Below are 26,876 nucleotides of genomic sequence, written 5' to 3' on the forward strand. Positions count from 1 at the left end.
ACAACCCTGATAAGTTCTAGGATCAAAGCTTTCCAGAGTTGGTCCTTTCTGATAGGGCCAAACTTGTGACAGGTGGGACTGAAAGTAAAGCTCTGAATAACATTTCACTTGGCAGGGCTGCCTACACTGATCTGCTTAATTTGTAGGTCAAGTAAGTTTGAGAATCAGGTTTCTGTACTTCAAGACTTCTCAGAACCTTTAATATGCTAAGGTGCACTGTGAACTAGAGGGGGAGGGGGAATGAGGAAGTCTCTCAAACTGAGTCCATTAGAAAGGATGGTGAGTGGCTCTGGGCCTCACCTGTAGAAAGAGCTTTAAAGGTCCTGTTTCTTACCTGGGCATCCTAGTCAGACAGAACTTGATAGGACCCCTCTGACTACTCTTGGAGGAAGAAGTGGACAAAGAAGCCCGGCAGGACGTGGCTCAGCGGTTGAGCATCAACCTAGGATCCAGGTGATCGGGGTTTGATTCCAGGTCAGGGAACATGCCCAGGTTGTGGGCTCAATTCCCAGTCGAGGGCGTGCAGGAGGCAGCCGATCAATGACTCTCATCATTGATGTTTCTATCTCTCTCTCTCCCTCTCCTTTCCTCTCTCTGATATCAATAAAGATATATTTTAAAAAAAGAAAAAGAAAGAAATGGACAAAGAAGCTCCATAGAAATGTTTCCCACTTAATGCCTCCCCTCCCATAGCAGGTTTCTATTGAAGCTATTGTTTGGCTGGTTTGTAAAGAGTATGCCACCCACACAACTGTATCCATGTCATCTAACCAGGAAGATGGTCTGGTTAGGCAGTTCTGGGGAGTAAGCCAAAACCCATGCTCATAGAGTGCTTGGCTGAAACAAGATGGTACCAGTGGAGACTGACCAACCATCCCACTAGAAAGAGCCAAGAACAAGGGTGCTCCTTGGAGAGCCAGGGATCTGTCCACATGGGTCTCTGCAGTGCCTAGTCCTGTATTCCACTTACTGTGACTTTAACACACAATGCAGTTAAAGTAACTGACACAAGGTGGGGAGAGGCATAGGAATGGAAAGACTTGATTCATGCCATATTTTTCTGGAGACTCATCTTTCCTCCCTTTCTAACTTTATTTGGCTCTCTTCACAAAAGCCAAAAGGCGTGGTATCCAAGTTGTGATCATAATGACATGACCTTCATGGCAAAAACAACCAACAAAAATAGGCACCCACCAGGCACAGAAAGGTCAAGAACAAGAGGCCAAGTGATGAGGAAGATAAAACTAAGGCATTGTGGAGAGCTGGGTCAGAGTATGATTTCAGAGAACTGGGTCAGGCCAGGGTACTTGGTGACAGAGCAGGGTGATCTGCATCTATTTTGTGCTGAATTATTTTTTTTTAAGATTTCACTCAAAGCGCTGGAAAAAGAGAAAACAATGTAGAAATAGTAGTGAAAAGAAACATAATTCAAATTATTTAACTTTGCATTTAGAGGTAAATATTTTAAAACTGGCTTGATTTTTTCACCCCTTAAAACCTCACATGAAGCTTAGGGTTTGAAGTAAGATGAGAAGAATAGAGATGTGGTAGGGCAAGATGAGGAAGCACACAACCCCTCCATAAATGAGACCATATATTTAAAGTACCAGGTACATCTGTGTAACCCAGAGCCTTTGCATGGACCTGGAAGATCCCACAGTACACCGACAGAAACAGAAACTTCAGTGTATCTGCAGTCCCAGTATTTGTTTAGACTGCCTCCTGTTTGATGTTCTGACCTGCTGTTCCTTGTTCTCATCTTATCTCGCCATCAGATCCTTGGGACCTCTTAGGACACACTGTGTCCTTCCCCCTCCCTTGCCCCCAGGCACAAAGGTCTTGCCCTCCAGCGCCTTCTCTCTGTAGGTTCACAAAGCAGGACCAGCCCTGGTCCAACATCCCCAGGTGAAGTAGATAACCTCACTTTCACAGTGTTGATTCTTAAAGACCAATGTATAAATCAGCCTGGGCCGGCAGACCTAAACCTTAAAATGCATAAAGCACCTGCAGAAATTCATAAGTAATACTTTTGATGCCTTAATTGATGAGGCATCCCAAAGAAAGCCTGGACTTGATTCAACATGAAAAGTTTCCCTTAGAGGGCAGCCATGATGGTGATGTTCCATTTATACTAGTGAGGCCACCGCGGGAGGGAGGCAAGGGCTTTAGGGTGGGGGGCCACAGGGCAGGACAGACCCAGAATGTCAGCTACCCTGACTTGAACTCTGAGGACTTTTCTAGGAATAATGACATAAATGACATAGAAAGGACCTGGGGTTTTAGATCAAACAATCCTGGTTTGAGTTCCACCTCTACCATTTTCTGCCCTGTTACTTAATCTTACTGAACCTGTTTTCCTCATCCAAAAAATTGGAATAATAATAAAGCTCACGGGTTTGTTGTGCTAATTACATGAAATAATATATGTGAAATGTGCTTTGCATCAAGTGGTTTTCAAACTACTGACCACAAAGCACATACACCGTTAAGACAATTTTTTTTTCATTAGCCAGTATATACACATATAAATATATACACCTGAAACAAAGGTGTCATAAAAACAATACTTAAGTCACTTGATATTTTCTGTTCTATACTATGTTTTCACAACTCCCAAAGGCTAACTTCAAAAAACACTGCTGGGACCATAACAACTGTCAGTGATTACGATTATTATGATTCTCAGGGATGGTCTGGTGGCTAGGAATCTTCAATTGTCAGGGCAACAAAGAAAGAGGTCAAGGTTATTAGGTCAAGCACTAGCGAGCCCTGTTGCCTAGGGAATAGATCAGCCCGGTTAGGGCAGGTCTACCCTTGAGCGCCAGCCCTCAGGTGAAAACGAGTGGCCCACGCCCCTGTCACTCACATCAGTAGCCGGTCAGGCCGGCCCCCAGCCCAGAGGGCTCGGAAGACCCGCCTCCTCTCTAAGGTTAAGCGAGGAATTGGAGGTTCAGGCGGTGACGTAACTTTCCGCTTTGGGTGGCCTTCCGCTCCTGCAGCTGTCCGGAGGGGCCCAGGGAACATTTAGCGGGGCTCCCCGACCCTTTAGCCCTTGGCAGTTCGATGAGGTCGGTTAGCTACGTACAGCGCGTGGCCCTGGAGTTCAGCGGAAGCCTCTTTCCGCACGCGATCTGCCTCGGAGACGTCGACAACGATACGGTCAGTGTGCATGCGCAGTGCCAGGGACGTAGCCTGGGTCTGCGCGGGGCCGGGGCGGGGGCTGGGAAGTGGCGGCGCCTGCGCGGTGGGGCCGGCGTGGCGGCCCCGGGGATGAACTTTATGGGTCGCTGACGTGCCGGGGCGTCCTGACCGAGTTGGTCTGGTTCCCTTGCTCCGATGTTGTTTTAGGAACATGAAGAACTGACTCTGCCTAATTCAGCAACTGATTCACCGCTAAGGGCTTCGTAAAACCTGGTGGCCAAATTGCCTGGTTCACTGCTGCTGTCGTTACGCTTCCTCCAGGGGTGTCACTTCTAAAATCATTTTACTTTCAAAGCCTCAAAATAGGCTTAAAAAGCGCCTCTGCTGCTTTTGCACTTGGCCCCTCTGGCGCTGGAGTACAGTGCTGTAGCTGCCGCGCCTCCCGACTGGTAGGCTAAGCGCCTCCGGCCGCCGGGGCAGCGAAAACCCCACCACCGGTCTTTCTGTGCGCCCTGCTCCACGGTACACGCAGGGTCTTTAAAGTGTTCACCTTGGTTGAGTTACAAAAGTAATTTTCACCTACCATTTTCCCCTCTAGTCCTTCCTTTTCTCGTTGTTTAAATGAATTAATACAGGTAAAGCAGGTAGCGTCGTGGATGGCACACAGTTAACAGCTCAGTAAGTGTTAGCGCCCGTGTTGTATTTGATTCTATTTTTTCGCAAATATTTATTGAAATAATCGTTATGCGCCAAGGACTGCTGCATTCTGGGAATTCAGAAATGAACAAGACAATCCCAGCCCTCGGGTAGCTCATGATCAGGTGGGGTGAGAGTCACAGAATAACAATGTAAGGAGGTGCCTTGGTTAAAATATGTAAAAGGTTCTAGGGTGAATCATCAAAGAGGATGGGGGCTATCCATGGTGAGAAACACTATTTTTTCAGACAATCTTTTCATTTAGCACTGTATTGCCTTTCTGTCCTACCCTCTGTCTCATCTCCCTACTCTGCCTCCCTGCTGTTCTGTACTGTCTTTTGCCTGAACACACACACACACACACACAGACACACACACACACAGACACACACACACACACCACCACCACCACCACCCCCCCCCCCAGCAAACAAAAAAAAGTTAGGGCTAGAACATCCTCCCTTCTTTCCAGACTCCTTTGTGCTGTTATGGAGAGGTATTTTATGAGGCTTCTTTTGGCTCTACCCCCTCTAGGAAGGAAAAAGTTATTCTCATAAATTTGTTTTATGTTTTCTGGGCTTTCACATTTCTCTTCATATGCCAAGCCGTACAATTTTTATGAGAAAATTAAGGGAGGCATTTTTAAGCAGTAAATTAACAAAGTGACTTTAAATGTGCATTATTTTCCTTTTTATCTGATTGTCTTCTTTGCTTACAAGAGAAAAATGCATACTTTTTTTCATAGCTTCAAAGCACCAACTCCTTTGGAAATTTTACTTTTTTAAGTGAATTACTATTATATACTCAGTTCTGCAATATTTGGTACATTATACTTTTTTTTTTAACCCAAGTTGTAAGTGCCATTAGGGTAGGAATTTTTTTTCTGTTTTTTTTTTTTATTTTTTAAATCCTCACCCGAGGATATTTTTTTCCATTTCATTTTCATAGAGAGTGGAAGGGAGAGAGAGAGAGAGAGAGAGAGAAACATCAGTATGAGAGACACAACTATTGGTTGCCTCCCACACATCGCCCCAGGGCCGGGGAATGAGCCTGCAACCGAGGTATGTGCCCTTGACCAGGACTGAACCCAAGACTCTTCAGTCCCGGGTCAACCACTGAGCCAAACTGGTTAGGGCTGTCTGTTTTTTAACTGCTTTATTCCCAACACTTAGAATAGTGCCTGGCACATAGTAGGGACTCGATAAATGTTTGCTGAATAAATGAGGATTGTTATGAAAAGCAAATGTGATTATATGTCTCAAAGCAATTTGAAGGGCTCTGCCTATTAATAAATATAATTGAAAGAAGGGCAAGTAGTTGAGATAATTGGCTAGTGATCAAATATGGTACACTCAGCCTGCAGGAGTGTGGGTAGAAATATCGTTAATGGTTCCCCAGGCGAGCATTTGGAGATTTGGGGCAGGAAAAAGACTTATTTTATTCTAATAAACCATTAACCGAAAGTGATGGCCATGGTGGGTGATAAGTGATAGTTCTTTGAAACTAATTTATTTTCTGCTAAGTCAGAGAGAAGCCATGAATAGATTACACACCCTCTAGAACTACCCACTGAAACCTCGCTACATCATGGGACAGAAAGTCTCTAGAAGGCTGAAGCAGATCACAGAAAGATCTCGCCTCCTTTCTCCTTTAGCATCTGCGACTGATGGTGTGCTATCCAGCTGGGGCTCTTGAGTGTCACTGAGTGGCCTTCAGAGCCAGGATCAACCACAGAGAAGCAGAACTGCTGGGAAGCATTATACAGTAGTCACCCCTTATCTGCGGTTTCAGTTACCCGCAATCAACAGAAGTCCAAAAATATTAAATGGGAAATTCCAGAAATAAACAATTCATAAGTTTTAAATTGCGTGCCGTTCTGAGTGTCATGATGGAATCTCGCTCAGTCCCATTTCATCCCACCTGGGATATGAATCATCCCTTGTGCGGTGTATTCTCACTATATACATTACCCGTTAGTCACTTAGCCATCTGGGTTATCAGATCAAGACCAACTGTCTCAGTATCACGGTGCTTGTGTTTAAGTAACCCTTATTTTACGTAATAATGGCCCCAAAGCACAAGAGTAGTGATGCTGGCAATTTGGACATGCCAAATTGTAGTGATAAAGTGCTTCCTTTAAGTGGAAAGGTGAGTGTTCTCAACTTAATAAGAAAAGTAATCATAAACTGTGGTTGCTAAGGTCTATGATCAGAACAAATCTATCCATGAAATTGTAAAGAAAGAAAAAGAAATTTGTGCTTGTTTTGCTGTGGTCCATGAAACTGCAAAAGTGATGGCCACAGTGTGTGATAAGTGGAAAAGACATTAAATTTGTAGGTGGAAGAAAATATGTTCCATTTGATGGCAACGTGTTATCCCAGAAAGCATTGAGCTTATATGAGGACTTCAACAAGGGATCCCCTGAAATGAGTGACCACAGTTACATAACTTTTATTATAGTATATTGTTATAATTGTTCTATTTTATTAGTAATTGTTGTTCATCTCTTAATGTGCCTAACCTATAAATTAAACTTTATCATAGTACCTTTATATAGAAAAAAACACATAGTATATATGAGGGTTCAGTACACCCTGCAGTCTCAGGCATCCACTGAGATCCTGGAACATATCCCCACGGATAATGGGGGACTACTGTAACTGCTAGAGAGCGGATGGGCTGCCCTGGGAATATCCTCTTCCAGTGTCATTGCCTCACTCCTCCCTGGCTCACTGCACCTACCACACTGTTTTATGATTTTATTCCTGTGTCTGTGTCCTTGTTAAACTGCGAGGTCCTTCTCAGCAGGGAGTTTGTGGCATTTATCTTTGTACCCCTAACTGGTTGTCCACTTTACCTGAAAACTCAAGGGCTGAGTGGGCTTTCTCTTTCATTCTGATTTTTCTTTGTTTCTTAAAAAAATCTTTTTTTTGTACTTGTCTGTTAAGTACACATTTTATCAAGGTTTACTGTAGACTGATTTGTTGGATGAATGTATAAAAAAAGAATGGATTGTGTGAAAGATGCCAAGAACCCTAACCATGGAGGCATTTAACTAGAGGCTGAAAACCACCTGGTCTTAGTGCTCACTGTATGCTAATCACTTCTAAATGCTTTCTTTTGTTAGCTCAGTTCTCACAGCAACCTTATGAGGTAGCTACTCTTATGATCCTTATTTTATAGATGAAAAAATAGAGGCATAGAGAGCTGGATTCAAATGTAGGCAGCTGCACTAAGCTTCTGTGCCATGCATCTTCTCTCCTATGTGTCTGCAGAAGTCCTCTGGGGCTAGCTGTAATTGAAACATCAGGTGCAGAGGGTTTAATGTAAATAAACTTGCTTTATGCTACTGTGATCTAATATTCCCATAACTATTAAAAAATAATTAAGATTCAAATTAAGGAAATCATTTTTGATAAATTCCAATTCATTGCTAACTTTTCCTTACTGTTTTTCTGTTATGTCTTTGTTGCCTTTAGAATTAAATCTCCTTGTGGAATTGTGCACCCAAAACCTGTATAATTCTGTTAGCCAGTATCACCCCCAACAAATTGAGTAAAGGAGAAAAAAATCTCCTAAAAATCTAATATTCACTGTATTTGAGCACAGGAAGGGGGTATTGGGTGTCCCCACAAAGGAAAATCATGAGGCTGTTAGTGGAAATAGGGTTTGGAGCTACCTTATTATTATCGTTAGCCCCTATAAAGGGTGGCCATCCTTTGGGGAACGCCTGGAAAGTGGAGTACCCAGAAACAAATAGTGGAGAAGAGGCTGCATGCAGGGAGCCTACCCTCCTGAGAACTTAGCCACCGCTTGAGAGCACCTGGGGCCCAGAGCATGGATGCTGACACCCAGCAGCCCCTTCACGCTGCCCCTCACCTCTGGCACTTCTATCCCAATATTCACTCATACACAAGATCAAAAGGTCTTGCTAAAGGAGGGAGGACCCCAGAACTGACATTTTCTTTTTACCTGGCCCCTAATTGAATATGAGGTTTGAAATTAAATTCTCCAAAAGTTGAATATTTTGCGTTGTTTTCAAGGTACAGGGTGGGGGAAAAGTAGGTTTACTGTTTTAAGTAGGCCAAATAGTTTATTCGTGTATTATTATTTATTAATTATTGTATCATTTTCCATACGAACAACTGTAAACCTTCTTTTGCCCCATCATGTGTGTCCTGTTTGTAATTAGAGCCCAAGTCAAGCATGTGGGGCACTGAGCTGTTCAAATGTCACTTTTCTGGGATAGATTCTGTATTGTTCCCTTCCTTGCCCCTAACATACACACAAACCACCACCATAACCCACCACCCTAATGGAAATAAAGAAACTCTGGCCCTAGCCAGTTTGGCGCAGTGGTTAAGAGTGTCCGCCTTTTGGACCAAAGGGATCGGATTCTATTACGGTCAAGGGCACGTATCTCGGTTGCAGGCTCAGTCCCTGGCCTCAGTCAGGGTACATGTGGGAGGCAACCAATCGATGTGTCTCTCACATCGATGTTTCTCTCTCTCTCCCCCTTCCACGCTCTCTGAAAAGCAATGGAAAAAATATCCTCGTGTGAGGATTAAAAAAAAAAAGAAAATTTGGGAACTATTGCTGTGTTGGTCACAAAAGATTTTTAATAACGTTGATGAAGATTCAAGTTGATATCCTATGATTTCCCCAGGATGAGCCCAGTAGAGGAGTTTGAGGTGGGTCAGCAGGATCCCATGCTAACACTCTTCTCTCTCCATTTCAAGTTAAATGAACTGGTGGTGGGAGACACCAGTGGGAAGCTGTCGGTGTATAAGAATGATGATAGCCGGCCATGGCTCACCTGTTCCTGCCAGGGAATGGTCAGTATTCAAGTAGCGGGGTGTCTCAAGGTGGGGGAAGGGATTTCTTCTGTCCAGGAATTGTCAAGGCTAAGACCCACACGGGCTCACCAGCGTGTCCTAACTCACCAGCTACTCAGCTTAGCCACTGGTTCAGGGATTGTTTGATTTAGGGAGGGAAGCCCCCAGGCAGTGCTTTCTCAACTGTTACACACACACACACACACACACACACACACACACACAGAAGCCCCCAGGCAGTGCTTTCTCAACTGTTACACACACACACACACACACACACACACACACACACACACACACGCGGCTGCGCAGGGGAGGGTCGTATTTAATGGGATGGAGTGACTCCCTAAGAAACTGCCTAGGTTGTCTGATCTTATAAAGTATAGTAGAAAATGGGAGCAGTATTTGAATAAGTCTAGAAACATGATAGTCTGGCTATATTAGAGTTCTTGTTTTGTAAAGATTTCGTTTTGAGCCCAAATTGTCTTTACTTCAGGTCTTTGTATTGCTGTCTGGGTAAACCAAACACACCTATGGCACAATAACTCGATTAACTCAGACTATCAGTGTAGTCATACGGCATAGCTTTTCAATGAACGATGGTAATTAGAAAACCTGCTCCTTCCTGCTTCATAGACATTAGGGAGTACTAGTCTCCCTCTGTGTCTCCCTGACCCTCCCTTTCTTCTTTTGCAGCTGACTTGTGTTGGGGTTGGCGATGTATGTAATAAAGGAAAGGTAAGAACTCTCGGGGACCTTGGGACTTCAATATAACTCCAAGGCCTTACCTTGATCAATCGCTGTCTAAAGGTGGAAATCAGTTGATAGTTAATGACTTCTGTGTTCTATGGTCAGTCTTTGCTCAAACTTCCCTCCCCAGTCCAGCTCTCCTATATCTCTGTCTCTCCCAGAACCTGGTGGTGGCGGTGAGTGCTGAGGGCTGGTTTCACTTGTGTGACCTGACGCCTGCCAGGACCCTGGATGCTTCTGGGCACCATGAGACCCTAATGGGAGAGGAACAGCGCCCCGTCTTTAAGCAGCACATCCCTGCCAACACCAAGGTCATGCTGATCAGCGACATCGGTGGGCATGGCCGTCTGCAGGCAGCTGGGGGCATAGGAGTCAGTGGGTAGTAGAGCAGACCTCAAGGGAGTCGGAGGGAGGAGGAGTCAGTATTCATTTGTGCAATTGCTAAGAAGAAAATAAATCACAGAAAGGCGCTAGAGAGTGTTAAGATAGAGGTAGCAGTTCTAAATGGAGTTGTCAGGGAAGTCCTTGCTGAGAAGGTAAAATTTGATAAAAAAAATTGAAGATGGCAAGGGAGTGAACCATATAGACACTGGGCTGATATTTTGAGCAGAAGTTGTCTTGAAAGTGGTGGTAGTTATATTATATGGGAGGAATCAGGACACATCAAGTTGTGTGTCCGAGGGAAGTGGTGACAGACCTGTGGAGCAGATGGATGGGTAGGGCTTAGGAACAGGTAGGTGTTGTCAGCACAGGAAGGGCAGGGTAGCCTGTACCAGACTGAGTGTGTGAGGTGGCTCCACAGCAGATCTGGCTTGAAGTCATACTGGAGAAAAATGCCAGTGGTGATGTTAGCAGAGAAGTGGGGATGGGATGCTTGTAGGATTCAAGCTGATGAATGCAGCTTTGGCTCCAAACTCATCCTATTTTCTGGATCCACAGATGGAGATGGGTGTTGCGAGCTGGTGGTAGGTTACACAGACCGTGTGGTGCGGGCTTTCCGCTGGGAAGATCTGGGCGAGGGCACTGAACATCTGACAGGGCAGCTAGTATCACTCAAGAAATGGACACTGGAAGGTCAGGTGAGAGGCTGACTGTGGGGGGTTTTGGGAGAACAGTCGTGGGCCATGACACAGGGTGGGAAGAAGGGAAAATCACCTTGCTGGGAGACATCTAAAGATCTTTTCAAATCAGAGTCTTAGGGGAAATTGTTAGTAATGGCTAATAGGAAGGAGCCCAGTGCTAAGAATTGGGAATGTGAAGGTGGGTGCGGTGTGGTCTGATCAGGATCTGGGCCCCACTTGAGGCATGCACAGAGAAAATCAGGTGGTATATGTGGGGAGGATAGTGCCAGGCAGGAGCCCTGTGAATGCTAGAATTTGTCCTGCTGCAACCCTTGAAGCCTGGGGGACTACTCCCAGGCCCCCTACCCCATTTCTCTCCCCTGTTCTTTGCAGGGTCCCCCTTCTTCTCTCTCCAGCCCCCTTTAAACCTCTGTTCCCTGCTGCAGGTGGACAGTCTCTCGGTGACTCTGGGGCCCCTGGGTGTTCCTGAACTGATGGTATCACAGCCAGGCTGTGCTTATGCAGTTCTACTGTGTACCTGGAACAAGGATACTGGGCACTCTGCTACCTCTGAGGGGACCACAGAGGGCAGTAGGTAAGGGGTGCAGGCCTGTGGATGGTTTGGGGTATATGGGAGCAAGATTGGGTCCCAGATGTCCATGGCAGTGGGTGGGTCTGCAGTTGGCAGAGCTGCTTCAGCTAGGTTTGGCACAAGCACCTCTCTCCTCGTAAGGGAAGACCTATATTTTGGGTCCCAGGGAATCCTGGCTCTGACCCCGTAGCAACTGGAAGAGTTTCCAAGATTCTAGCCTGATAGCTCTCTTTCCTACCTGCCACATAGGCTAGATGCAGTCAGCAGTAGGTTTCCTAGCTAATTCACATCTTTGTAGCTCTTACGGAGTCAGGGCCACAAAGTGCTAGAGAACTAAGCTCACTTGGTCTCCCACTTAGTCCCCCAGTCTCCTGCCCACAGGGAGACCCCGGCTGCCCGAGATGTTATGCTGCACCAGACATCTGGCCGCATCCACAACAAGAATGTCTCTACTCATCTCATTGGCAACATCAAACGAGGTGAAAGCAGGGTGGGACATGGCAAGTTGCTGAGGGTAAACATCACTTTGGGGAGAAAAGAGGCAGGGCTTTCTCTCATTTCTAGTCCTGTCCCTCCCTCCCTGCCCTTGGCTGTCCCTCACCCCATGTGCTCTATTCTTGCCTTGACCTTCATGTTTTCTTCTTCTGGTCCTTCTGTCCCACCCGCAGGCCACACCCCTGAGAATGGTGGCTCTGGCCTCTTTGCCCTCTGCACCCTGGATGGTGAGTTCCCTGGATCAGCTATGGGCCAGTTGTGTGCCTGGGGGTCTGCTCAGGGGTCCTGTCCCACCCATCCCAGCCTGCCTTTCCCCCTGCAGGGACCCTGAAGCTTATGGAGGAAGCAGACAAGCTGTTGTGGTCAGTGCAGGTGGATCACCAACTTTTCGCCCTAGAGAAATTGGATGTCACGGTGGGTGGAAAACCTGGTGGAAAGGAACATTCTTACCTTCTTCACATGGAGAAAGATTTCAGTGAGGCCATTCTCACTTCACAGTTAACTCTCAACCTTTATCTTTCTTTTTTTTTTTGTTTTAATGTTTTTATTGATTTCAGAGAGAGGAAGGGAGAGGGAGAGAGAGCTAGGAACCTCAACATCAATGATGAGAATCATTGATTGGCTGCCTCCTGCACACCCCCTACTGGGGATCAAGCCCACAACCTGGGCATGTGCCCTGACCGGGAATTGAGCCATGAGCTCCTGGTTCATGGGTTGATGCTCAACCACTGAGCCATGCCAGCCGGGCTCAACCTTTATCTTAAGGCCCTCTTTAGACAGGTCTAACTCCCTTTGAAGTGAGTTGTTCCTGTATTCCACAGTGCTTAGCACTCTTCTCTGTGCTCTGGGGAATCTCAAATTCCAGTACCTTTCAGCAGCAGCAGTAGCTCGAAAGAGAAACAGGTAATTTCTAGAGTCCAGAAGCTCATCATCAGTCCCAACTCCAGATGTATGAGTTTATTTCTTGTCCTATGTGAGTCTGTCCTTCCTAAGGCTGTGGCCCCTGAATCTGCAGATGGGGCCTTCCTTTGTGTTACCATCATACGGGCTCAATGGTGTAGAAGAGTCATGAGGCCTTGAGGGGGGGAGAACAGGCCTGGGTTGGAGGTCTGATTCTGCCACTACCCAGCTGAGTGGCCTTGAGCGCATGACTATTTCTATAAGCTGAAGTTCCCTCAGTATCAAATTTGGTGTAATACTGCCCACAGGGTTGATGTGAGCATGATGTGAGGTGGCTCATTTGACAGCCTGGCACTTGAGAGAAATTCAATAAGAAACATAAGGTTGTTTTCTTTCCCAGCCGGCTGTTTGTCGTCCAGAGCCAAGTCCACAGCTCCTTTATATTTTGTCCACCCCGTCATTAGATCTCTTTCTAAAATGTCTCCTGATTACCCCTGTTTTACCTGTTTTACTGAGTTTCCAACAGAGAAGACTTAGAAAAAGAGCCTTTAGTTTTCTGCCTTTTTCAGGGCAACGGGCGTGAAGAGGTGGTTGCCTGTGCCTGGGATGGACAGACATACATCATCGATCACAACCGCACGGTCGTCCGCTTCCAAGTGGATGAGAACGTCCGAGCCTTCTGTGCAGGTGCGCCCCTGCCCCACGGCCCCTCTCGCCACACTCTCTGTCTCTTATTTCCATTCTCAGCGTCTCCCCTAATGTGAGTCATCAACAAATGAGTTCCTTAGCTCTTTCATTAAAGGGTAATGGGTGGGTACTCAGTGGCCATATTTACAGTTTTAAGTAAGGAAAAGTAAAGGATAGTGAGATCTCCACTTGTGAGTATTTTAAAGAATGGGATGAGTTCTTATCATCTATGTGTGTGAAGACATCAGAACGCTCTTTCCCATCTGAGTATATCAGAACTCTGTGACGAACATTCTCCTAGAGCAGCAACTTTCAACCTTTTTCATCTCATGACACACATAAGTTAGTTACTAAAATTCAGTGGCACCCCCAAAAATATATTTTTTGCCGATCTGACAAAAAAATTAGGTATTATTTTGATTCATCCACACCGGATGGCTATTGTTGTGCTGGCTGTTGGTCATTTTTTTATTTCACAATCTAAGGGAAAAGAGGTCAGTGACCCTGACTAAATAGTTAGGTATTGCATGTTTTAAAAATTCTTGCAGCACATTGGCTGAAAATCTCTGTCCTAGAACATTCCCATTAGTTCCAAATCGGGACCTTGGAAGCCAGCACTCACTCTGAAATGACGTGGCGATATCCGTGGTTAACTGAAGTGAGAGGAATTGAGCAGTGCTCTGGCGTCCATACTCCAGTGCCTTTGCAGAGGGGTTGCCACCTCAGAAAAACCTTAGTTTCTGATTACATTTTGCTGATCTACCCCTTAGACTAGCAAGACTAGTCATTACTCCAGGGCTATCCACTAAGATGACAAAAATCAAGTATCACGGTTTTGGATGCTATGAGTTTTGTTACTCTAGTTTTTCTATATCTGGTATGGGCCAGATATTTTACCTTTTTACCTGTTTTACTGAGTTCCCATCAGAGAAGACTTAGAAAGAGAGCCTTTAATTTTCTGCTTGGCATCTGTGGGAGGGTCAAAACTGCTAACTGCAGTGCCCATATCTTGTTCTTGCCCTCCCACTGCCTGACTGAAACTTTTTGACCTTTGTGTCACCACCCACACTTCCCAGGCCTGTATGCCTGCAAAGAAGGCCGCAACAGCCCCTGCCTCGTGTACGTCACATTCAACCAGAAGATCTATGTGTACTGGGAGGTGCAGCTTGAGCGGATGGAGTCTACCAATCTGCTGAAATTGCTGGAGACTGAGCCAGAGTACCAGAGCTTGCTGCAGGAGCTAGGCATGGGTGAGTCCCAGCAAGGTGCGGGGCTAGAGGATCAGAGGCCCAGGAGAGCCACAGCTTCTTACCAGCCCCTTTCTTGCCCTCAGATCCTGATGACCTCCCAGCAGCCCGCACCCTGGTTCACCAAACCCTCTACCACCCTGACCAGCCACCACAGTGTGTTCCTGCAAGCCTCCAGGATCCCACCTAACTGGACTTCGCCTCTTAGCTGAAGAAGGATCCTTCTGAACCTATCTACCCCCAAGGTATCCACGATATTGGCAGGATAGGGAATATACATTATAGAGGAGCATGGACAGGTGGCAGCAACCTGTGGGTGACTGTGCACTGTACATCTCACAGTCTTCTCAGTGAGAAAAGAGACAAGTTGACCCTCTGCCCATTTTCTTGTGTACCTAATCCACATCTCCTGGGACTACCCCCTCCCCAGAGCTCCCACTGTTGTATGGAAAACAGACTTGTTTGTGAGGAGGCAGCACAAATCTTTTGTGTGGCCCCGACACTCATGAGGAAACTAGGCTTCGGGCAGTTGAGGCAAGGGTTCTACCCCATCCCAAGCTCCACCTTCCCTATCACAACTCCAGGTCATTGACAGCAGTTATGGCAAACTGTTAGCTTTGTTTTTGAGGGTCCTTTCAGGACATTTTACAGTCTGGTTTTTCTGTGTCCCCAGCAACCCTGAGATGATTTTGCTCTATTTTCCAAAGAAGCTGGGTCAGCAGTCTCTCATTTTGCATATTCTTCAAGTATCGTGCAGCTTCATAGGCCTTGCTCCATTTCCCATCCACGCATTTCCACAAAAACACCTTATTGTCTATGAGACAATGGACATTTAAAACCTGATACAGGTTTATGATCCAGACCATAATCAGAATTATATCATGGGCCATTTATATCCCTTTTGCTCTTAATTCTGTGTGCTTTAAATCAGTATCTGTCAAATTGTAGGTTACAAACTTTTAGTGGGTTGTGGTCAGCATTTTTTGAGTAAATGAAATAGAATACAATAAAATGAAAAATAAAGTATATTGATCACAGCATATGAAAACATTGTTTTGTTATAATTGTATGTGTATATGTATACTGGGTGTAATATAAAATATATTTCCTGCTTTGAATTATGTTCAAAAGAGTTTGAAAGCTACTGCTCTAAATTGTATTGACCCCAGCCAGATGGATCAATCCGGGGAAAGATCCACATTCACATTTCCCTTTTGAAAGGGTTAAGGGCAGAGTTATCATTCAGCCTCTGGTGGGCTTGGAGCAAGACCAAAGAGGGATATTACCATAGAGAAACAAGTGTTTATTCAAATGGAAAAGCAGCTGAGCTGAGGGCCAGCCCTGGAGCCTGGGGTCTACAGTCTGCGGTCTGCAATTACAGAAGCAGCAGGAGGCAGAAGGGAAAGGAACAGGCTGAGACCAGGAAAGCAGAGGTCATGGAACAAGGCAGTGAGGGACCAGGGTCCCACTACACGTGTGCTAGTGAGCCCCTCTCCTCGCCTTGTGAGGGCAGGGGACTTAGCCGAGAAAGGTGAGGCCAGGTGTCACAGTGCAGCTGCTTGCATCCTGGTTCTTCTCTAATCTGTCCCAGGCTCAAGATTTTGTTTCTAGCCCAAGATCCTAGTTCCCTAGTTCAGGTTAGTTACACCACTCTTCTACCCCTCATCCATGATTTCAGAGGCTCACATCAGCCAGAAAGACACTCAGGGGTCTGGCTTCTTAAGGTCTGGGTTCCTCTCTTCACCGTGAAGAGCCTCCTTGTGCTTTGCTTTGGCTTAGAGCCTGTCAGGGGATAAAAAGCCACTGATTCCAAAATAAGACAAGCTTCAGCTCTGGAAGCCAGAGGTGAGGGGTAGGAAGAAGGTGTAATGAGGTGGATAGTTCTAGAAATAAGGGGCACTGGTTAGGTAAAGTCTGAGTACTGACAACCCCACCATCCTGTCTGTCCTTGGGGGCAGCTCTCTACAGGGCTCTTATACACGCCCCCTGAAGTTCGGGGGCCCAGTGGGTGAAAAAGCAAGTGGAGAAGGACAGATATCTGAAGCAAATATCAGAGGGATATCCAAGGTTTGCACAGCCCAGAAAAGGTGACTAACAGAGCTCCCTGCCTCGTGGGCGGGCATTCCTCTACCAAGCCACCTTCCCATTGTAGTGAAGTATTCCATTCAGTGTTTTCCCCCCACTCAACTGAGCAGATGTGCAGAACCGGAAAGGTTGGCACCAGCAGGGCTGGGGACCAGGTTGGTGAGGTGTGGCTTCTAGCTGTGAAAGATAATGGGCCCAGAAGGTGAGGTGAGGGACATGGGAGTAAAGGCAGTCGAGGGGTTTGGGGTGGCCTTGGGGGATATGCGGAGGCCAGTTTCTGCCAGGCCAGGGCCCAGCCTGGAACCCCATTTTGCTTGTGTCATTTCCTGCAGTCCTGATCTGGCTTTGCTCTTCTCTGGAGGGAAACCAGAGCCCTGAGATCCTGGACCCTCTCTGGGAAAACTCCTCCTGGGGGAGGGAAGTTGCCAAGAAGCAGAGAAGAATGTGGCTGACAGGGAAATGGAGCAGCATGGTCAGGGTGGTGACAGAAGGCACAGACAAAGCAGTCCCCAGCTACCTGGCTGTAGTAATGTCCCCATACCCCACATGGCTCTTCCCTAAGTCACAGTACTTCCCCCGGGGACTGACTGGGACAGCAGTCACTGGCCAGGCTCTTGGTACAAAGGCAGGAAGGGCAGCTCTGGGAAAGGGGCTTTCAGCCGTAGCACTCGGTGTTCCAGGTCGATACAGCACTGTGGGCAGGGAGGGGAAATGTGAGCTTCCCTCAACAGTAACCTCTCTCCCAGCCACCTCTTTTTTGTTCCCCTTCCTGCTTCCCCCAGCTTCTCCCGGCTCCTTGCTTCCCCCTGTTTCCATTCACCTGGACCCCTGTCAGGGAGGACCCAGTTCTCCATATTTTTCATTTGTGGGCAAATCAGGAACCTCTTAGGAAGCAAAGCTGCAGTCGCGTGTCATGTCTTTCATCTGAACCTTACCCAGGCTTCCACACCTGTGCCTCCTGCCTCTCTTTCCCAGCCCTTGGTCAGGCCCCAGAATGTTAGCATCCTCCTTACCTTGAGAGAAAGCAGAGTCTGCAGTCCGAGACAGAATTCAGGACTCTCAACATCTGCAGGAACCACATGAAATCAAGATACTGGAGGATACCTGGTGGTCACTGCTGCCCTCCTGCCAGCATGTGCCCCTTCTCTGCCCATCCCACCCCCAGGTCTGAGAATCCTGGCACAGATATTGGGGATATTCAGAGCATCTTTGGGGACACCTTGTAAGGTGCTGGCAGGGCTGGAAGTCTCCACCTTTGCCCTCCCCCAGGAGAGAAAGGTAGAAGAGATGAGAAGTGGGCTGTTGATGAAGGGAGGACTTACCCACCACCTGGGCTGAGCATGCCACAGTCTCCTGTCCTAGCTGTAGCTCCAGCTGCTCCACCTGGGTTGGGGGTCCAGGTGCCAAGTCCCCTCCTGGGGCTTTTAGGACCCTCTTCCCTAACCTGTGGTTAGGAAGCAAGGGTTATTGCCACCACAACCTCCACTCCCATCCCTTTAGTCAGGTAACGTCCCTTCCCACCACACTAGGTTCTCACCCAGTCCCTTGCCCTCCATAGGGTCTAAAACCTTGTCTTCTCTGCCAGAACCCCCATCAACTAGATATAGTTCATATACCATAAGAGTCACACTTTTTAAATGTACAATTAAGTGACTTTTAGTATTTATAGGGTATATTCACTACTATCTAATTTCAGAATATCATTCCCAAAAGAAGCCCATTTCCCATGAGTTATTTTGAGTCATACTCTTACCCCAGGCGGGTGAGGCATCCAATGGAGATCTGGTTGTAGTGGGTGCCTGTGTCCACAGCCACCCTAAGCAACTGGTCCCGGCACTGAGAAAGAGGGTTGTAGGGGATTTGGTGAATCCTAGGAGAATGAACTGGGACCTTCCCCTTCCCAGCCTTGGATGACTTCCTTTCAGAAACGAGTGAAGGGAATGAACTGAGTCTTTAAAAGTGGGTTTCACGGACTTATACAAATGAGGCAAAATTGGTTCACATTAAGAAAATCAAAAAAGGAAGTGAGCTGCATGTAGTGGTGAGTCCATCCGTTTGGGAACAATTTGACCAGAAATAGAAATCTATTTGACTAGAAGAATTCTTGGGAGGCTGAAGACCACCAGGTTAGAGAAATCTAGTTAGGAGTAGAGGAGGGATAAGGAGACCTGGAGACTTGTTAGGAAATTCAGATGTGGGTAAGAGACATTCACCACGGGAAGCAAAGGAAGGCACATTCATTTTCTTTTGAACATATATAGACATTTTGGGTTACACTTGTATATCACAAACACATGGTTCTCTCATTCCAAACATTTATTGAGCATCTAGTATGCATTGGTGTTGCTCGAAGGGACAGCAATGAATACTGTTCTTTCGGAGTCTAGGGGCAGTGAAATGTAACTGCTATATGGTAGAAAGTCTTAAGACCTACGAAAGGATTGTCAGTAAAGTGCCCTAGACATTGAAAAGGAAGAAAGGCTATTTCCTATTGGGGAAATCAAAAGGTTTCAAGGAAGAGGTAACATCTGAGGCTTAAGAGGTTGTAGAATGTGGACGTAAAATGATTGCAAAGCAGGCAGAGGAAATGCTGAGCCAAGGCAGTGGCCTAAGAGCAGTGGGCATTTATTAGGTATTGGCTGGGTGGTTAAATGGCTCCAGAGATGACAAGGCCTTCACATGAGCTTTTACAGGAGGGTTGCATTACCCATCCATGCATAAACCACTCATTATGTAGAGCACCTGAAGAGCATTTACATATTCACATTTAAAGATTATACTCTGAGAAACTCTAAAACCTCCTTAGAGTAGGAGACAACAAGATGGCAGCGTAGGTAACAGTGGTACCCGCCCCCTCCCACAACCACATCAAAATTACAACTAAAATACAGGACAACCATCATTCAGAACCTCCTGAAATCTAGCTGAACAGAAGCCCTACAACCAAGGAACTGAAGAAGCATCAAGACCAGGAAGAGGGGTGGAGCTGTAGACAGATGGGGGCTGAATTGCAGAGATGCTGACCCGTGAGCCCATACCCAGGTGCTGAGGTTTAAAACCCAGGGGGTATCTTGGCAGTGGAGGTTTCCCAGAGGAGTGAGGGGTTCTATCCCCACATCAGGCTCCCAACCCAGGGTTCCAGGGCCGGGAAGAGAAGTCCCCACAACTTTGGGTTGTGAAAACCAGCAGGGATTGTGGCTGAATACACAGAGGCTGCGGGAGTCCCAGGCAGCTCCTCTTAAAGGGCCCCCGCACGGATTCACTCAAACACACTCCCTCTGTGCTGGGCAGCAGCTTGAAAGGAACCTGGGACATTTAGGGAGGAACTAACTTGCCTGGAATCAGGAAGAGAGCTGGAGAGGCAGCTTTCTCCCAGAGAGAAGAGCTGGCAGAGGCCACTGTTCCTTTGACGAGCCCTCCCCTCACACAGCCAGCAGGCAGGGACCATATTTAAATCTCCAGCACCTGACTCACACCTTTCGCCCCACCCTGGTGACTCCCGGAGACCCCACTCCTCCCTGCTTGCAAGCCCATCCAAGCCACTTCCAGTGGCTTTTCTATGCAAGTGGCCTCTCGAGCCTCATGCTTAAGACTTTCCTAAAATATCTGAAACAAGCAGCAGTTGGCCTCAGCATGCCCCATACCTCTTGATAAGTGGCCCCAGGCCTCGTACTAGCAGCAGCCTGCGTTGATTCATAGCTTGGCCTCTCCTGGACACCTCCAAACCCAGCACAAGTAGCAGCCAACTATAGTTTGCTCTGTAGCTCATGCTGGGTGGCCCTGGGCAAGGCACAGGCAGAGGCTGACTTTGAACCTCCTGGGAGGCCCCAACACAGCAAACCTGGTGGTCAGCTTTGGCCACACTGGATTACAATTCTACCACATCCATGAGTGACACACTCAAGGGGCACACTTGGTGAACACCAAAGCTCCACTGAAGTAAATCTTGCTCCACAGGTGTGTCTCCAGCACAGCAGCTCTTCAACTATAGCTGCAGCTGCTCCTCACAGCAGAATGGCCTGGGGGTCAATTCCTCCCAGGGAAGCCAATAGCAACCAAGGCTGAACTACAATAGGACAGCACACACAGCCCACATAGGGGAGCACCTAGAAGGCCTAGCTCAAGTGACTGGGGAGACTGAGCCACTGGGCCTTACAGGACACCTACTACACAAAGCCACTCTACCAATTCCAGAAGACATAGCAGCTCTTCCTAATACATAGAAACAAACACCAGGAAGCAGCCAAAATGTGGAGGCAAAGAAACATGTCACAAAGGAAAGTACAGAAGAAATCTCCAGAAAAAGAACTAAATTAAATGGAGCTAAGCAAGCTACTAGATACAGAGTTCAAAACACTGGTTATAAGGATGCTCAAGGATCTTAGGAAGACAATTAAGGAAACTAGTGAGATCATCAATGACATAATAAAGTACCAATCAGAAATGAAGGCTACATGAACTGAAATGAAGAATAATTTACAGGAAATCAACAGTAGAGTAGAGATGCTGAGAATCAAATCAGCAATTTGGAATGTGAGGAAGCAAAAACACCCAACCAGAAGAACAAAAAGAAAAAATAATCCAGAAAGGTAAAGATAGTGTAAGTAGTCTCTGGGACAACTTCAAGCATAGCAACATTCACATTATGGGGATGACAGAAGAGGAAGAAAGAGAGCAAGAAATTGAAAACCTATTTGAAAAAATAATGACAGAAAACGTCCCTTACCTGGGAAAAGAGATAGACTTATAAGTTCAGAAAGCACAGAGAGTTCCAAACAAGAAGAACCCAAAGAGGCTCACAGCAAGACACGTCATAATTAAAATGTCAAAGGTTAAAGACAAAGAGAGAATCTTAAAAGCAGCAAAAGAAAAGCAATTAGTTACCTACAAGAGAGCACCCATAAACTGTCAGCTGATTTCTCAACAGAAACTTTGCAGGGCAGAGGGAGTGGCAAGAATATTCAAAGGAAAAGCAGGAACCTACAACCCAGGTTACCCTACCCAGCAAAGCTATCATTTAGAACTGAAGGTCAGATAAAAAGCATCACAGATAAGAAAAAGCTAAAGGAGTTCATCACCACCAAACCAGCATTACATGAAATGTTGAAGGGTCTTCTTTAAGAAGAAGCTAATAACAAAATAATCCGACAAACAAAATAGACCCAGAGACATTGAAGCATGTAACAGATGGTCGTATCTCGGAAGAGGGAAGAGGGAAGAGGGAAGAGGGAAGAGGGAAGAGGGAAGAGGGAAGAGGGAAGAGGGAAGAGGGAAGAGGGAAGAGGGAAGAGGGAAGGGGGGTGGGGGGTGGGAAGATATTAACCAAAGAAGTTATATGCATATGTGCATAACCCATGGACACAGACATTAAGAGGGTGAAGGACTAGGGAAGGGGTGGGAGTGATGTGGAGGAGGTCAATGGAGGGGAGGGGGGAAAAAGGGACATCTGTAATACTTTCAACAATAAAGATAAATTTTAAAATAATAATAAAGATTGTACTTTGATAAAGAAAAGGCAGTCATGGTGGTGACAGATGGAACTGCACAGAGAGCAGAGAGTAAAGAAGATAGAGGGTCCCATTTTTTGGTCCCTCCTTCCCTCACCACCAAGGGCAGAAAGGAGAGTGGGTGAAGTAAGCCAGTGACAGGCAGGATTGTGCCCTGGGAGGCCTCTCACCTTGCAATTGACCAGAAGAGCTGGAATCTCTGGTGTGCTAGTCTTCCTCCTGTTCTCCTGGCCATGCATCCGGGCCTGCACCAGGGGAGACTCCCCCTGACTCCGACTCTGGTTTCCCTCTACCAGGCGTCTTTGGATCACATTGTGCGGCTGCTAGCTCCATCATAGAACAATGAAGGTAGATAGGTCTAAAGTCAAGTATCCGGGCTGCTCAGCTCCCCCACCTTACATATCCCTGTATGTTTTCTCTAACCACCCCGTCCTGTGTCTCACAGGAATAAGAAAGGAGCAGGAGTTTACCTGAGGCTCCCAGTAGCCAGATCATTATAGTAGAGCAAACCCCAGTAGCAAATCATGCTATTTTTCTGGGACCCAGAAAAATAGATTGCTCAGCAATGAAGAAATGGGAAGAGAATAGCCCATCTAGGTTTGATTCATTAATATTGGCTGACAGGACATTTCAGGAATTAGTGTTATGCTTGGGGAAAATTCTATCTCAGGTTTTTTTGTTTTTGTTTTATGGGGGTTTTTTGTTTTTGTTTTTGGATATTTTTCCCCCTTTGACCTCATCCTTCAATGAGTTGCAGGTCCCAGGGTTGAAGGTGTAATGGAAAGAAATCAAAGTAATAAAACAAAAGAGGAAAAAGTTAAAATCTTCAAAACTAGGATTCTGGGAGTCGTCCTTGGACTCTCCTTCACCTGCAACACCCCCAACCCTGTCAATCTCTTCCTAAATTCTACCAGTTTTGCCTCCTGTATTTATAGTCCACCCCTACTTTCTATTGCTCACCCCAGCTCTCCTGGTTCACTGAGATGCCTCTTTACCGTCATAAGAACCTGCCGCCTGTACTGTTGCCTCTCAAATACACCTGCTCGAGGCCAATGATTATCTAAAGCCCTTACTACTCAAAGTGTGGTCCTCAGATCAGCAGCTTTAACATCACTTGGAAGCTTGTTAAAAATGCAGAAAAGCTACTGAATCAGAAGCTTCATTCTAACAAGACACCCAGATGATAAGTGTGCATGTTAAAATTTGAGAAGCACCCAAATAAAACAAAACTAACCATGTTACTCCTCTTTTATAAACCCATCAAAGCACCTCCCTCCCCATTGCTTACATGGTAGAGCTCAAACTTTTTAAGGAGATCCACAGCCCAGTTGACCTTGTCGCTGCCCAAATCTGCCTCATCTCTTACTTCCCATCCCACACTGCTTGGCTCATCTTCCCCAGCCACCCTACACTGCTTGGCTCATCTGCCTCAGCCACCCTGCTTGTACTGCACCCACCAAGTTGTTTTTCCACCTCCGTGCCTTTGCTTCTGCTCTCCCCTATTCCTGAGACTGGATGACTAGCTCAACACACTTTTTTCAAGAACTAACTATTCAGGAGAGACGTCTGGGATTCCATGTGCATCTGGTAATTAGTGCAGGTTTACCTCCCCCAGGAAGCCCTTTCTGACTTCTTTGTGCTCTTCCCTCCATACACAAGAGTAAGGTAGTCCCCTTTGTTGCACTTCTCATAGATGTTATTTGTGAATTTCACTCCTCCATTAACCTGGAGAGCTCTTGAGATCAGATCTGTATCTCATCCATCTTTATATCCCAGGGCTTAGCTCAGCATATAGTAGTCAATAAATACTTGCTGAAGAATACTGTATCCCTCACCCTACCCGATCAGTGGTTAGAGGGTCCGCCCAAGGACTGAAGGGTCCTGGGTTCGATTCTGACCAAGGGCATGTACCTTGGATTAAAGCGCATGTGGGAGGCAACCAATCCATGTGTCTCTCTTACATCGATGTTTCTCTCTTCTCTCTCTCTCTCCCTTTGACTCTCTCTGAAAAAGCAATGGAAAAAATATCCTTGAGTGAGGATTAAAAAAATTTTTTTAAAGAATATTGTATCCTTCCAGGCTCCGCACATGCTTCTCCACCTGCCCTCTCTCCTTGGGAACCTGGGATTGTTTTTCCACTCATGGCCTAATGAGGCCCTTGAGGCTGCTCCCGCCAGTAAAGCTGCCAGCAGGAGACCCAACTCTGGGAAAAGGGCAGCGAGCTCTGGGACTGGCCAGAAAGAGCAGCTCTGCAGTTCCCAGCTCTCCCACCTTTCCCATGGGGATAGCCCTTCTCCAGGGCCAAATCTGTAGGATGGTCCACAAAGGGTGGAGGCTGAAAGGTCCTAGCCACTGTGAGCCAAAGAACCCTCTTCACTGTTCCATCGCTTCTCAGCTGTGCTTGCAAAGAGGAACAGCCCCTGAAGATTCTCTCCATTGAAATCTCAGTCTGACCACTTTTCCTTTGGGGGAGCTGCTGACATGGGGCTAGGGGATTGCCTGGTCTCTGGGCAGGGGTCCTGGAGGGGGAACGTTTGGGAGAAACACGGAAAGGTAGGGTTAGGGTAAGAAGGGCAGTGAGGGGCTGTGGTTGCCTCTAGGTTTCCAGGTAGCAGAGTCCACCAGAGTGGCAGGAGGCCCCCAGAAATGGCTTTGAACCTCTCAGGTTGCAGGAGTACCCACCCTCCTCTCAGACCCTCTGATTAGGAGATGGGGTTGTGAACATAGTGCTCCCAAACCTTTGTACAAAAGTCATCCTTTCTTTTACGGTCAAGAGGCCAGGTATGATTCCAGGTTCTCTGGACCCTACAGGGCTTCCTTACTCTCCCAGGCTAAATGGAATCGTAGCTGAAGGAATAGTAATAGTTAGCGTTTAGATATTGCGTTCTCTTACTTAGGCACTGTTCTATGGGTATTAGCTCATGTTAACTCTTGCAACAGCCCTATTAGTTTTATCCTCATATAATAGATGAAGAAACTGAGGCACAGAGACATAAAGTAACTGGCCCAAGTGGCAGAGCAGAATCTGAATCCAAGCAGCGTGGCTTCAAAGCCCACGCTTCTCACCGCTCTCTCGGAGGGGAATGCACATGTGCAGTGTCCCCCGCCCCACTCACTTATTCACCGTTACTCCCCCACCCCATTCCCGGAGGCCAAAGCTGCTGCAGGAAGATGGAAGGAAAGGAGCCTGGAGGGAGACATGGAGGGGGGAAGAGGGCATTCAAGGAGGCCAGGTGACCTGGCAGGAGCCATAGGAAATCCTGATGCTTTGGCAAGAATGGAGACCTTTAATGCTTCATTCTGAAGTGAGATAGCAAATGAGTGTCCAGAGCTGATATAAAGGACTCTGGTTTAGGGAGAGGAAGGAAATCACAGCCCTAAACTGGCCAATCCTCCAGGCCCTCCAGCTGTAAATGACTGCTCCAGAGGCTCCGTGTCCCCGAAAACCTCTGCTCCCAAACAGCAATCTCCCTCCAAGATAAGCCTTGGATTTTCGAGGGGGAGCTGAGCAATGAGAATAGGGTCCCTCAGAGCCATGAAGTCATGGGACTATCCCCAGTGCAGAGCTGAGAATGATCCAAGGGAGCCCCTCAAGTGGGCAGGATTGCGTGTCCCCCACTCTCAGCAAGGGAGGGGAATCTGAAGGTTTAGGGTCTGCACTTAAATGTCCTTACCCCCACCCTCAGGGTAGGGTATGGGGAGGTGGAAAGAAGGGCCAGAGGACCTCTGGGGGGTGGGGGGAAGGGGAGAGAGCTTCCTCACCAAGTCCTTGGAGGTGCCCAGCCTCTTGAGGCTGTCCAGGGGCAGCAGGTCCGCGGAGTCCTTGTGCAGGAACTGGGTGGCCTGTTTGAGCCGGCGCTGCTGGCTCAGGTGGGCTCGGTCCCGAAGCGCTGCCTCCGGTCCCCTCCTGCTGGAGTCTCCCCCCTCCCTCCTGGCCTCCTGCCTGGTGCTCATGGCCCCTGCAAGGCTTGATGAGCTTGGTGAAGCAGGTGGGGGCTTCTGCGGAGCGCTCCCCTCCGTCCTCTCTGCCTCCCGTGTTCCTGTAGCTTCCTGCCTGTCTCTGTCCCGGGCTGCAGCTCTCCTGACTGGAGGGTCTCAGGGAGGAAGAGGAAATAAATAAATAAAGTGCAGGAGCAGCCGCGTCAGACACCAATTCCCAGAGTACGCTGTAGAGGGAGTGAGGCTCTGCTGGAAAAACCCAGCCTGGAGGAGGGAGGTCCGGGCCTGCAGCTGGCGGGCTCTGCAGCGGCTCCAGGGTGAGGTCCTGGCCAGGGTGGGCGGTGAAAGGGGTGTGTGAGTGTGTGCATGCGTGAGAGGGGCTGTAAAGGTGCTGTGGACTGTCAGGGTGCCCCACGCCAGGTTGTTTGAAAGGCAGTGTGTGTCATGTGGGGGTGGCAGCCTGCGTGGGTGTGCTTGGTGTGAGTAGGACATGCAGGCATGTGCATCCATGGGGGTGGGTGCTAGGCTGCTCTGCAGCTCCCCACCACCCCTACCCCCATCTCCCCTACCTGGGGTTCTTGCAGCCAATAACTAGGTTCGGAACCAGAGGGAGCAGCGTCAAAATGTCCTTCCCTCCTTTCCTCCCCCTCAACGGGGGAGACCTTTCTGGTCTCAGCCTTTCAGTGTGCATGTCAGATGGGTCTTCAGCTTATTTACTCTGGGGTCTGGGTTCCAGGGGTGACAAGAGCCACTGTGAATCTCCTCTCAAGTTGGCCCAGCTTCTCCCTCTGTTTTATGTAAGGCTCTTCCAGTCCTGGCTCTTTAAGAAAATCTCATAATTCAAACATGCAGAAAGTTGTAAAGAAGAACCAACACTTTTTACTTGTGGATCTCCTTTAAAAAATAAACTGTTATAAATACAGCTGAGGCTCCGCTTACAC

General features: G+C 47.4%; 2 protein-coding genes across 4 annotated transcripts; one reads left to right on the top strand and one right to left on the bottom strand.

Annotated features, from left to right (window-relative positions):
* The first annotated feature begins 2,959 nt into the window (after positions 1 to 2,959).
* On the top strand, positions 2,960 to 15,441 carry ITFG2 (integrin alpha FG-GAP repeat containing 2). Of its 3 annotated transcripts, XR_001603360.2 has the most exons (13): positions 2,960 to 3,159; positions 8,577 to 8,672; positions 9,369 to 9,410; positions 9,584 to 9,755; positions 10,362 to 10,501; positions 10,930 to 11,078; positions 11,457 to 11,554; positions 11,744 to 11,797; positions 11,893 to 11,984; positions 13,040 to 13,157; positions 14,234 to 14,407; positions 14,491 to 14,649; positions 15,078 to 15,441. XR_001603360.2 is itself a non-coding variant. In XM_016215283.2 (12 exons), the coding sequence occupies exons 1-12, from the start codon at positions 3,064 to 3,066 to the stop codon at positions 14,592 to 14,594; spliced, it is 1,335 nt and encodes a 444-aa protein (XP_016070769.1). In that variant the 5' UTR covers positions 2,960 to 3,063; the 3' UTR covers positions 14,595 to 15,441. The 3 variants fall into 3 exon arrangements, 1 of the variants encoding a protein (XP_016070769.1); XR_001603361.2 differs by lacking the exon at positions 15,078 to 15,441 and having other exon boundaries at positions 11,893 to 11,932; positions 14,491 to 14,578; XM_016215283.2 differs by having other exon boundaries at positions 14,491 to 15,441.
* NRIP2 (nuclear receptor interacting protein 2) lies at positions 15,325 to 25,950 on the bottom strand. The gene is made up of 6 exons (XM_087814477.1): positions 25,759 to 25,950; positions 22,167 to 22,319; positions 18,243 to 18,325; positions 17,812 to 17,933; positions 17,503 to 17,555; positions 15,325 to 17,181 (listed from the first exon to the last, which is right to left on the bottom strand). Exons 1-6 carry the CDS (start codon positions 25,948 to 25,950, stop codon positions 17,089 to 17,091), a joined length of 696 nt encoding a protein of 231 aa, XP_087670603.1. The 3' UTR covers positions 15,325 to 17,088.
* Positions 25,951 to 26,876: the final 926 nt, after the last annotated feature.

The sequence above is a fragment of the Miniopterus natalensis genome, chromosome 2 (assembly GCF_054644295.1).
Source record: "Miniopterus natalensis isolate mMinNat1 chromosome 2, mMinNat1.hap1, whole genome shotgun sequence".
Taxonomy (NCBI): Eukaryota; Metazoa; Chordata; class Mammalia; order Chiroptera; family Miniopteridae; genus Miniopterus; species Miniopterus natalensis.

Coding starts and splice junctions, on each gene's coding strand:
- NRIP2 (XM_087814477.1), bottom strand. CDS start 25,950: ATGAGCACCAGGCAGGAGGCCAGGAGGGAGGGGGGAGACTCCAGCAGG. Junction 18,326..22,166: donor CTCTTCTGGTCAATTGCAAG/GTGAGAGGCCTC, acceptor CCTCTTTCTCAG/TGCCGGGACCAGTTGCTTAG. Junction 17,182..17,502: donor AGACTCTGCTTTCTCTCAAG/GTAAGGAGGATG, acceptor CCCTGCCCACAG/TGCTGTATCGACCTGGAACA.
- ITFG2 (XM_016215283.2), top strand. CDS start 3,064: ATGAGGTCGGTTAGCTACGTACAGCGCGTGGCCCTGGAGTTCAGCGGA. Junction 9,756..10,361: donor CATGCTGATCAGCGACATCG/GTGGGCATGGCC, acceptor CTGGATCCACAG/ATGGAGATGGGTGTTGCGAG. Junction 13,158..14,233: donor CGTCCGAGCCTTCTGTGCAG/GTGCGCCCCTGC, acceptor CACACTTCCCAG/GCCTGTATGCCTGCAAAGAA.